This window comes from Narcine bancroftii, chromosome 2 (assembly GCF_036971445.1).
Source record: "Narcine bancroftii isolate sNarBan1 chromosome 2, sNarBan1.hap1, whole genome shotgun sequence".
Lineage (NCBI taxonomy): Eukaryota > Metazoa > Chordata > Chondrichthyes > Torpediniformes > Narcinidae > Narcine > Narcine bancroftii.
Window position 1 is genome coordinate 201,066,274 of NC_091470.1, and position 12,178 is coordinate 201,078,451.

The window sequence follows — 12,178 nt, forward strand, 5'->3', positions numbered from 1 at the left end:
ATTTATATTGTTGAAGGAATCATGGTAATGTTAGAACATAGAACACTACAGCACAATACAGGCCCTTTGGCCCTCAATGTTGTGCTGGCCTATAAAAAAATCCTAAACCCTCCCTACCCCTCAACCCTCTATTTTACTTTTATCCATGTACCTGTCTAAGAGTCTCTTAAATGTCCCCTAAGGTTCCAGGCTCCACCACCACCCCCAACAAGGCATTCCAGGCACCCACAACTCTCTGTGTAAAAAAAGCTTACCCCGATGCCTCCCCTAAATTTCCCTCCCTTCACTTTGTACAGACGTCCTCTGGCGTCTGCTAATCCTGCCCTGGGAAACAGGCGCTGGCCGTCCACCCTATCTATGCCTCTCAGAATCTTGAAGACCTCTATCGTCTCCTCTTGTCCTTCTGTGCTCCAAAGAGAAAAGTCCCAGCTCTGCTAACCTTGCCTCATAAGACTTGTTTCCCAATCCAGGCAAGATCCTGGTGAATCTCCTCTGCACCCTCTCCGTAGCTTCTGCATCCTTCCTATAATGAGGTCACCAGAACTGAACACAATAAGTGTGGTCTCACCAGAGATCTGTCGAGTTGCAAATGAACTCTCGATTTTTTAACTCAATCCCCTGACTAATGAAGCCCAGCGTCCAATAAGGCCTTCTTATCTATCCTGTCAACTTTAGGGTGAGGTGTGAGGTTGGGTGCCGGAGAAACTCAGCTGGTCAAAGTGTCCTTTATACCAGCAAAGGTAAAGATACAGAACCAACATTTCAGGCTTGAGCCCTTTATCAAGGTATGGAAAAATGTCGGCAGGTGCCCGAACAAAATAGTGGGGGTAGGGATAGGAGGGGAGGAGCAGGGGGAGGAGCGCGGTCCCACAGGCAAGAGGTAATGGGTGGATAAGGGAGGGAGGGCAAGCGGGGGGGGGTGGCTCTGTGAATGGAAAGAGAAGGGGGTGGAGAGCAGGAGGAAAGGAGACAACGATGGAGAATGGAAAGAGAAGGGGGTGGAGAGCAGGAGGAAAGGAGACAGCGATGGAGAATGGAAAGAGAAGGGGGTGGAGAGCAGGAGGAAAGGAGACAGCGATGGAGAATGGGGAGTGGGCTAGCAGAAGTCAATGTTTATGCCATCCGGCTGGAGAGCACCCAGACGGAAAGGCAAGGGATTGAGGGTGTTCAGGTTGGAGAATGCGTCAGCGCTGACCTTCTCCCATGGGGATTTGGGCTCAGGATGAGGATGCAATGTGATGGAGTAGAGCAGGTTGGTGGAGGAGTTGAACCCAATCCAGCTGCCATCGCCACAGACAATGATTTTGTATTTGACAGCTGAATGTGAATATTCCTGAACAACTATAATCCTAATTTAAAAAGAACCAAAGTGATGAAATAATTATAGATCACACCAGCTAATGGAAATGTTCACTTTAGTTATTTATATGGCACTTTCTGGAATGTTCCCTCACAGTAAGTCATGTCATCGTGTGCACCTGATGGGAGGAGGTTCTCCACTGAGCTACAGTTCCCCCCAACTGCACCACCCCCCCTCAATGTGCGTGGGGTCCCTGGTCCAGGAGCCCAGATTCAGCAGCCAGGGTACAGGCCAGAGGTGGTAGGTTTATGTGGCCTGTGGGAGTGGAAATACTGGAGCTAGATGGAGCAGCAGATCAAGGGGAAGAATGGCCTCTTTCTGATCATTTTAAGCATTCTAAATATCAGAAATTCCAAACCCAGACTGACCACACACCATTGTCCCAGATTGACCACACATCCTGTCCCAGACTGACCATACACCCTGTCCCAGACTGATCACACACCCTGTCCCAAACTGACCACACATCATGTCCTAGACTGACCACACACCATTGCAGACTGACCACACCACATCCCACTGTCCACACACCATTGTCCCAGTGACCACATACCATGTCCTAGACTGACCACACACCCTGTCCCAGACTGACCGCACACCATCATCCCAGACTGACCGCACACCATCGTCCCAGACTGACCACACACCGTCCCAGACCTTATCTCTGTAACTCCCTTCAATGATCTACATCTTTCCCTAACTCTGACTCAGCCCTTACAGAAGTTACTGCCCACCCCAGACTTTATCTCTGCACCCCCTCAACCCCTCTGCTCCTCCCTATCTGTCAACCCCTCCAACCCCTCTACTCCTCCCTATCTCAGTCACCCCCTCCAGCCCCTGTACTCCTCAAAATCTGTCACCTCCTCCAGTTTCTATACCCCTCCCTATCACTATCACTCCCTCTTGTCCAGTATCACCTCCCTATCTCTTTCATCCTTGTCCAATATTGAGACCCTTAGCTCTGAAACTCGATCATATATCCTAACTTTGCAAGCCTTTCGCTTATCACTGGTGACACTCCGTCAAAGCACCTCGTGCTTAGATGACCCCATGCTTGAGAACGTAGGTTTAATCAGGTGCTATCTGCTCTGTCACAGGTTAACAATACTCCTGCTCTCTGTTCTCTCTCTCTCTTCTTTTGCTGGCTTTTACTTCCTCTCTTTTTGTTTCTATATCTTACTCTTTTCCATTCTGTCTCTCTTTCTCCATACCCCCATCGCCCCTCCCCACCATCTCCTCTGTCCCTGACCTCGTATGGCTGTTTTGTTCCTCACTGCTCCTGGGTCTGGTAAATGGATGGCATTGTGACACAAATCACAGCCCAGCCAACGTTTGTGCGTTGGTGGCACAGAGACTAAAATAATCTGTGTTTATCTTGTTTCTGACACAAGCAGAAATGTTTCCATGAGATTAACAATGCTCCCAATACCCAGAACAGATGGAACTGAGAGCAGCCTGGTATATATATGTGTGTGTGTGTGTATATATTTGTGTGGGTATACGTGTGTGTGTACATGTGTACTTGTGCGTATGTCTGAGTATGTGTGTGTGCACATGTATGTGTGTGTCAGTGTGTACATGTGTGTGTGTACACACATATGTATCTGTGTGTTTGTGTAAACATGTGTGTATGTAGATGTGGTGTGTGTGTGTACATCTGTGTATGCTTGTGGGTATATATGTGTTTATATGTGTGTGTACATGTGCTCTTGTGTGTGCATATGTATGTGTACATGTGTCAGTGTGTACATGTGTGTGTACACATGAGTGTATGTCCATGTGCATGTGAGCAGGTATCTACATGTGTGTATATTTACATATGTGTGTGTGTATGTGTGTGTTTGTGAAATGTATGTATGTGTGTGTGGTATGTACATGCCTGAGCGTGTGCATGTTGCTATTCCTTTAGTAACTACAAGGATTGATGTGTATGAGCATGCGCACATGGATGTGTGTTTACATGTGCATGTGTGCATGCACATATGTTTTTCTCTGGTGCTGGGGGGTTGCAGGAATGAACATCAAAGAGCACATTCCAGAGCTCAGGACCAAGGGCACTCAACCAGCTCCCATCTCGGCTAAAGTCATGGTGTGAGAGGGGTGCAGGGGGGTGGTGGGGAAAGGGAGTGTCGATTGGGGTGGTGTCCTGCAGCCGGCCTCCAGCTCACAGACCACACACAGAGCTGCCTCACTCAGGAGGTCGGGAAGGCGAGGAGGGCCAGGGACATTTTCCAATAGAGGGAGGAAAGGGAAACTGTTCCTGAGCCAGGAGGGTAGGGGCCCAGAGGACACAAAGGAGCGAGGGGGGCGCGCGGTCAGCAGAAGAACCCGAGAGGGAAGTGGAGAAAAATGTCTCTCTACAGCGAGGTGTTGTGATCGCCTCAAGGGGCGGTGGGAGCGGATTTAACAGGAACGTGTAAAGGGAATTGGGGAATTCCTGGGGTGGGTGGGGGATGGAGGAGATATGTCAGGCTGTGGATTATTGGGGGGGGGTGGGTGGTTGAAAAGCTTGACCACAGAACCAGCACAGACATGACAGGACATGGCCTCCAACAGAGAAATAAAGAATTGAGACCATTTGTTAAAAAAAACTCATTTATTGACAGTAAGTTCAGTGAAGGTTATCAATTATAAAATAACATCGCTGTTTGATTTGATGTCAAGTGCAGACGGAACGAAAGACCATCAAAATTAACAATGAAACACAGACCCGGTCACTCAATAAACAAACACATTTCAAATCCACCTGAAAACTAGCTTTACATCAAACACAACCTCCTCTTCTGCTGAATCCAGTGCTAATTATATTTTAGTACTTTTTGCATAATTTAAAATCTAAGCGCATTTCTTCAGTCAAGGGAAACAAGAGGTATTTTTTTACAAAAATTAAAAAAGGCTAAAAAATGCAATTATTTACATCACTTACAAACACTATTTGTAAAATGAGACGAGTGTTCGGCTGGACATTTCGCTCAAGATGTAAGAAACCGGACTTTCAGAAATACACAGAATTTATAAAAAAGTTCTAGAAGTGCTCGTTCACTTGCAGTCCCTCACTCTGTGCACCTCAGAGGGGAGAAGGGAAGAGGTGGGAAGTGAAGATTAACAAGGGAGAGAGAGAGGAGACCGAGGCAGAGAGGAAAGAGAGAGAGAGAGGGAGGGAGAGGAAGAGAGAGGACAGAGAGAAAGAGGATATATATGTATGGAGAGACAAAGGAGAGATAGAAAGAGAAAGATATGTATATATGTGTTTGTGTGTGTATATATATATATATATATAGAGAGAGAGAGAGAGAGAGAGAGAGAGAGAGAGAGAGAGAGAGTTGAAGGAGGAATGGAGAGATGGTAGGAATGTGGAGAAAACCTCACTCTGTGTCTGAGCCTGGGAGTGTGTGATGGGATGGTGTGGAGGAGCTTCACTCTGTGTCTGACCCCGGGAGTGTGTGATGGGATGGTGTGGAGGGAACCTCATTCTCTGACCCTGGGGATGCATGATAGGATGGTTTAGAGGGAGTGTATGGTGGGATGGTTTAGGAGGGAGCTTCACCCTCTGTCCCCAGGAGTGCGTGATGGGACAATTTAGAGGGAGTTTCACTCTCTGAACTTGGGTGTCTGTGACGGGACAGTTTAGAAGGAGTGCGTTATCCCTGCTGTCTGTGATTACATAGTGTTTTAAGAAAACAGCTCCTGATCTCCCACCTTACTAGGTCCATCGTTGGTTAGTAACACAGTGTGTATCTGTGAGTGACTGTGGAATCCCGGCTGCCTTGGGCTGCCTTTACACAACTCGTCTCTTCTCCCGGAGCACCAGAACCTTGGAGGAAAAATGTTTGCTGTCTGATATCCTCTGGATTTCCAGTGTTGTAGTTCCCAGGAATGCAATGAGTCAGAGTAATCTTCCCCACATCCAGGCATGTAGTGACACTGTTCGTAGCACCAACAACCAGAGACTTCACCAGAACTCAATGCTGTGACTGAGGTAAACATCATACGGATTCCTTGCAGCTGTTCCAGATCCTCCAAATACATTCCAGGTTTTATGTGTGCTTGGCCTACCCTCTGCCAGGATGGTGCCTTTCACCTTGGAGCTGGGAACCACCCCCCCCCCCCAAACTCCAGACCCAATGCCCATCTCAGTACATTGGCCAAAGCCTCCTGATTTGGGCCCAGTTCCACCAAGTTTGGAGATGGGGTGGGACTGGTTGGTTGAGGAGCACAGGGAGTAGGTGGGACTTCATCTGGTCATGCCTGTAAAAATGGGTGGTCCACATAGAGGTGGGGTCGGGGGCTGAGTGTTGGCCATCACCAGGGACCAAGGCCTGAGCTCGTCTGTTTCTTTCAGTGGGGTTGTGCTGGACCACAGGGGTCAGAGAGACCCAGAATGGGGACCAGAGTCTGTTGTGGGGTGACACTGGGTGCACACTTCAACCTGATGCACACCCAGAACTGCTTCTGAATCACCTGGGACTGACCCCACAGCCCCCTGTCCCCAGGACTGATCCCTCACCCCCCTGTTCTCGGGACTGACACCTCACTCACTGTCCTGGGACTGACCCCTCACTCCCTGTCCCCAGAGACTGACACCTTCCCCTGTCCTCAGGGACTGACACCTACTCCCTGTCCTGGGACTGACCCCTCCACCCCTGATCCAGGCCAGAATCTCTCTCCAACTCCTTTGCTGAGTCCATCAGCTCCTCCATCCTGCGGCTGAAGTGGGAGGATGACCTCAAAGGGAAAGGAGTGAGTGTCCCGGAATTCCTCTGCCCAGTGTCTCGAGGCCGAGAGAGTTGCACAGGTCAGTCCTGACCAGGTTCAGCGGTGGGACCACAGCCTGTTCCTTTGCAACACTGGTTTCTTGAACCCAGAAAATGAACCCATTTCCCACATCAGACTGACTGGATTTTGGAATGTGGGTGGGGATAGGGGGCTGATACCCCACCCTACCCAGGACTGCATCTCTGCTCCTGCCTCCCTTTACACTGAGAGACAGAGGGTTCATCCCCCTATCGCTGCCAACCTCGCTCACCATGCTGGCACTGTGGACTTGGTGGGGGGGGAGGGACTTCTTCCTGACTCCAAGGCTCCATGGTGAGGAGGGGTCCCGGGCATGGAGGAGGCGGTGGGAGAGGAGCTGTTGCTCGTGACAGAGGAGATGGGGTGGGTGGGTTGGTGAAGTGAGGGGGTAGCTGGCCCCCTCCATCGAGTCACTGCTCCCGTGCTCCGGCTAAGTCCTGTCCTCCTGCGTGACTCTGCCACGCGGATGCAGCAGAGGGAAGGTCCGGGGAACTCTGGAAGGAAACACTGGTTTAATGGTCCTCTCGGCTGGCCGTCCCGACCCCTTGCGGCCCTTGGCCCCACCCTCATACCTTGTAGTAGATGTTGGCGGGGCTCTGGGGAGGCATCTCCTGCACGATGTAGACGGGATGGCCGTAATCGCCGCTCACCTTCTCGTAATGCGGGCAGTACACACTGTCTGAAGTCCTGAGGGGGATGATGATGTCGCTGGGCTCTGAGCCGTTGTTGTTGCCTCCCCCGCTGCCCCGCTTGGGAGTGGTCAGGGTGCTGAGGTGCAGGCCAGGCCGCGGGCTCTCTGCCCGCCGAGACCGTCGCCGCCGGTAACAGGCCAGCGCCACAATGGCGGCCATAACCAGGAGCAGGGAGGCGGCGGCTCCGGCCGAGCTGGCGATCAGTGCCACGTTGGACGGAAAGGCTGCACCGCTCTCAGGCTCGGTGGTCTCACTGATGTTGGCTGGGATACCTAGGTGGGGGGGAAACACAGAGGGGTGAACAGGGGGTGTGGGGAAAACATAAGAGAGGTGAATGGGGGAACACAGAAGAGTGAATGGGGGGGTGGGGGATCATGGAGAGGTGAACGGGGAACACAAAGAGGTGAACTTGGGAGAACATAGAGGGGTGAATGAGGGGAACAGACGGGTGAGTGGGGAGGGGAAACAGAGGGGTGAACAGGGGTGCAGGGGAACAAAAAGGGGTCGACAAGGGGCACAGGGGAACACTGGGAGGGGTGAATGAGAGGTTGGAGAAGATAGAGGGGTCAATGTGGCCTAGCAACTCACCCTCTGCAAATCCCCTCCACTGGGGAGACAACTGCACCTGATGGACATCTCCATCTTAGGGACCCTGCAACGGAGAGCCACCTCCACCTCAAAGATCTCTTCCACCTGGGGACACCTCCATCGTAGGGCCACCTCAACCTGCAGGATACCTCCACCGTGGAGACACCTCCATCTGGAGGACCCCTGTACTGGGGAGACACCTCCATCAGGGGACCTCATCCTCCAGAGGAACCTCCACTTGGAGTCACCTCCACCTGCGGGATGGGACCCCTCTACCTCTGGGACCTCCTCCACCTGGGAGACACCTCCACTGGGGGGTGGGGTTACAAACACAGTGACAGTGACAGACCTATCCCCACCAGTACTGTACCTCAGTGTAATACAGCGACAGACCCGTCCCCACCAGTACTGTACCCCAATGTTATACCATGACTAACCCATCCCCACCAGTACTGTACTCCAATGTTATTCAGTGACAGACCCGTCCCCACCAGTACTGTACCCCAGTGTAATACAGCGACAGATCCATCCCCATCAATACTGTACCCCAGTGTTATACAGCAACAGACCTGTCCCCATCAGTACTGCTCCCCAATGTTATACAGTGACTAACCCATCCCCATCAGTACTGTACCCCAGAGTTAGACAGCACCAGAGCCATCCTTACCAGTACTATACAGTGACCCACCTATCCCCACATGGAGGGGGGAGAGGGGGTTGACAGAGAGCTAGGGTCCTGTACCTGACGAGTTGCCCTTGTCGACAGTCATGCCATTGTCCTGCCGTGGTCTTCCGCTGGAAGACTCCGTGTCTGGTCCCTGAGGTGAGTGTGGAGTGTTTGGGTCTGGAAGAGAAACACAGGCTAGAGCTGGAGTTATTCCTAAGTGGGGAGGTGTGTGGTCCCCTAAGGAAGGGTATAGGGGTCAGGAATCACGTGATGGAGAAGTGGCCAGTAGGGGAACTCCAGCCCTCTCCAGAAAAGTTAAAAAAAGATAGAGAAAAAGCAAAGGCACAAACTTAAAAACCAAAACAAAGTGAAAGTAAAAGTGTGAAGAAAATGGCAGCGAAGAAAGAAAAACCAAAAACAACGGGAAGAAAAGAAGAAGGAAAGACGTCGGAAGAAGAAGGTGAAGGCCTTACCTGTCCGAAGAGGCCCGTCGCGGAGAGAGAAGCCCGCTCCCTCAGTTCCGTGTAGGTCCCGGGCTCGGGACTACAAACATGGCTCGCAGAGCCGAGTAAACGTGTGCAACCGCGCATGAAAAAAAACACACTGACGGGAGGGGGGAACAGCTGCGGAGTCGATCTCCACAGCTGAGAGAGACACCTGCAGCACAGCAGCAGGTGCAGAACACAGACAATAATGACAACAAGAAAGAAGAGGGTAAAAAGAAAACAAGGAAACAACAGATGGTCAATCCAGAGGAAGAAGAAGAAGAAGAACAGAAAGAAGTGGAAGAAGAAGAGAAAAGCAAGACAATGGATGTAGCTTTTTTTAAAGAATATATGGAATCAGTGAAAGAATGGCAATTACAAGAATTTGATGAGATAAAAAGAAGAATTAAGAATGCAGAAGAAAGAATTAATAAAATGGAAGTGGCCATATCAGAATTGGCAAAAAGAGTGGAAAATATGGAAAAACGAGAAACATTTGTAGATATGGAAGTAAAAGACTTAAAAGAGAAATTAGAAGAATCTAATAAAAAAGCTAAAGAAGCACAGGAGCTGTTAGCTCAGAAGATAGATATGATAGAAAACTATAATAGAAGAAATAATATAAAGATAGTGGGCCTTAAGGAAGATGAAGAAGGCAAGAATATGAGAGATTTATAAAAGATTGGATCCCCAGGGTCCTGGGAAGACCAGAATTACAGGAAGAAATGGAAATAGAGAGGGCACATAGAGCATTGCCCTTTAAACCACAACCACAACAAAAACCAAGATCTATTTTAGTAAAATTCTTAAGATATACAAGAGAAAATATATTGGAGAAAGCAATGAAGAAAGTAAGAGAGGACAAAAAGCCACTGGAATATAAAGGTCAAAAAATTTTTTTCTATCCAGACATAAGTTTTGAACTCCTGAAGAAGAGGAAGGAGTTCAATACAGCGAAAACGATCTTATGGAAAAAAGGATATAAATTTATGTTAAGGTACCCAGCGGTACTTAAAATAATTATTCCAGGGCAACAAACAGACTATTCTCGGATCCAGAGGAAGCAAGGAAATTTGCAGAACAACTACAAAACAAGCAGAGAGATGAAGACATGTAATAAGAGTAAAAAGGACCACGATCTATATGTATGTGTGTAAAGGGGTATATGTGTGTATATATATATAGTGTGCATACATGAATGTATCCGTATTTAGAGGAAAATATATAGAGTATAGACAAGAATTAATAAGGGAGGGAAATGGAATAGAGGGAATAAGGAGGGAATTAAAAGAGTGACCTTTGTTACATATGAAAATTGAAATCTTTTCTGGGGGGGGCTGGGTGGGGAGGAGTTACGGTCACTGCAAAATCAGCTGACGTTTGCAAGTGAATTCGCAAATCCAAATGGAGAGGGGAGATGTGGTTGTCTGACAAGGGATAAAGGACAACTCAGGAGGGGGAGGGGAGATTGGGGTTAAAGAAGTTTTAAATAGGAGAATAGGGAAAATGTTTGATGTTTTAGAAATGTTGTCTTATAAAGTGTTCAAAACAAGAAAGCAGAGATGGATAAGAAGGAAAGGTAATGATGGTAAAACGGAAAGGGAAGATAAACAAAGTATAAAATGGCTACGCTGAACTATATGACTTTAAATATTAACGGAATACATAACCAAATTAAAAGGAAGAAACTGCTAAATTTACTGAAAAAAGAAAAAATTGAGATAGCATTTGTGCAAGAAACACATTTAACTGAATTGGAGCACAAGAAATTAAAGAGAGATTGGGTAGGACACGTAACAGCAGCGTCGTATAATTCAAAAGTAAGAGGAATAGCTATATTAATTAGTAAAAATGTGCCAATTAAAATAGAAGTGGAAATAATAGATCCAGCAGGGAGATATGTAATGATAAAATGTCAGATATATTCGGAGTTTTGGAATCTACTCAATGTATATTCAGCTAACGAAGAAGATCAAAAGTTTATGCAAGATATTTTTTTGAAGATAGCAGATACGCAAGGGAACATATTAATAGGAGGGGATTTCAACCTGAATTTGGATTCAAATATGGACAAAACTGGGAAAAAAATTAACAGAAAGAACAAAGTAACCAAATTTATAATTAAATCGATGGAAGAAACGCAACTTTTGGATATATGGAGGAAACAACACCCAAAGGAAAAGGAATATTCATATTACTCGGCTAGACATAAAACATACTCAAGAATAGACCTATTTTTGTTATCAGCTCGTATGCAAGATAGAGTAAGAAAAATAGAATATAAAGCTAGAATATTATCGGACCATTCACCCTTAATATTGACAATAAAGTTAGAGGACATCCCTCCAAGAATGTATAGATGGAGATTAAACTCCATGTTACTCAAAAGGCAGGATTTTAGAGAATTCATTGAAAGACAAATTAAAATGTATTTTGAAATAAATACGGAATCAGTGAAAGATAAGTTTATACTATGCAATGCAATGAAAGCGTTCATTAGAGGGCAAATAATAAGTTATGTAACCAAGATGAAGAAGGACTATAATCAGGAAACAGAGCAGTTGGAAAGGGAAATAGTAAATATAGAAAAAGAATTAGCAATGAAGGAAAATACAACTAAAAGCAGATAAAAAAATAAAATATGAAACACCTCAAACATATAAGGTGGAGAAAAATATAATGAAGACAAAACAGAAATATTGTGAACTAGGGGAAAAAACGCTTAAGACAGAACAAGCTAAGAAAATGGTATTGGCATCAAGGAAAAAAGACAAACAAATCACATATAATCCAAAGGAGATCAAGGAAAACTTTAGAGAATTCTATGAACAATTATACCAAACTGAAAACAAAGGGAAAGAAGGGAAAATAGATGAATTTCTAACTAAAATTGAACTGCCAAAACTACAAATAGAGGAACAAAATAAATTAACAGAACTATTTGGAATAGCAGAAATACAAGAGATAATAAAAAAATTACCAAATAATAAAACACCAGGAGAGGATGGATTCCCAATAGAATTCTATAAAACATTTAAAGATTTATTAATTCCTCCCCTCCTGGAAGTAATCAACCAGATTGATAAAACACAAAGCTTACCAGATTCATGTAAAACAGCAATAATTACAGTAATACTAAAGCAAGGGAAAGATCCACTCGCACCAGCATCATATAGACCAATATCTTTACTTAACACAGATTATAAGATAATAGCTAAACTATTAGCAAATAGATTAGCAGAATATGTACCGAAAATGGTAAATCTAGACCAAACTGGATTTATTTAAAAAAAACGCACAACGGACAATATTTGTAAATTTATTAACTTAATTCATGCAGTAGAAGGGAGTAAAGCGCCAACAGTAGCAGTTGCTTTAGACGCAGAGAAGGCCTTTGACAGAGTAGAATGGAATTATTTATTCAAAGTATTGCAAAAATTCAGTTTACCAGAGAAGTATATTAATTGGATTAAAGCATTATATAAGTGACCATTGCCGAAAGTGACAGTAAATGGATATATATCAAAGCAAATTAACTTAAGCAGGTCAACACGGCAGGGATGCCCACTATTACCTTTATTGTTCGCGTTAG

General features: G+C 46.2%; 1 protein-coding gene across 1 annotated transcript in view; it reads right to left on the bottom strand.

Annotated features, from left to right (window-relative positions):
- Window positions 1–3,957: 3,957 nt before the first annotated feature.
- Window positions 3,958–12,178, bottom strand: part of efnb3b (ephrin-B3b) — a 102,200-nt gene continuing 93,979 nt past the window's right edge. The window contains exons 4-6 of the mRNA XM_069920102.1: window positions 8,177–8,278; window positions 6,727–7,118; window positions 3,958–6,648 (exon numbers count right to left, since the gene is read on the bottom strand). Coding sequence (XP_069776203.1) covers window positions 6,565–6,648; window positions 6,727–7,118; window positions 8,177–8,278 — 578 coding nt within the window. The 3' untranslated portion in view covers window positions 3,958–6,564. The remainder of the gene's footprint in view (window positions 6,649–6,726; window positions 7,119–8,176; window positions 8,279–12,178) is intronic.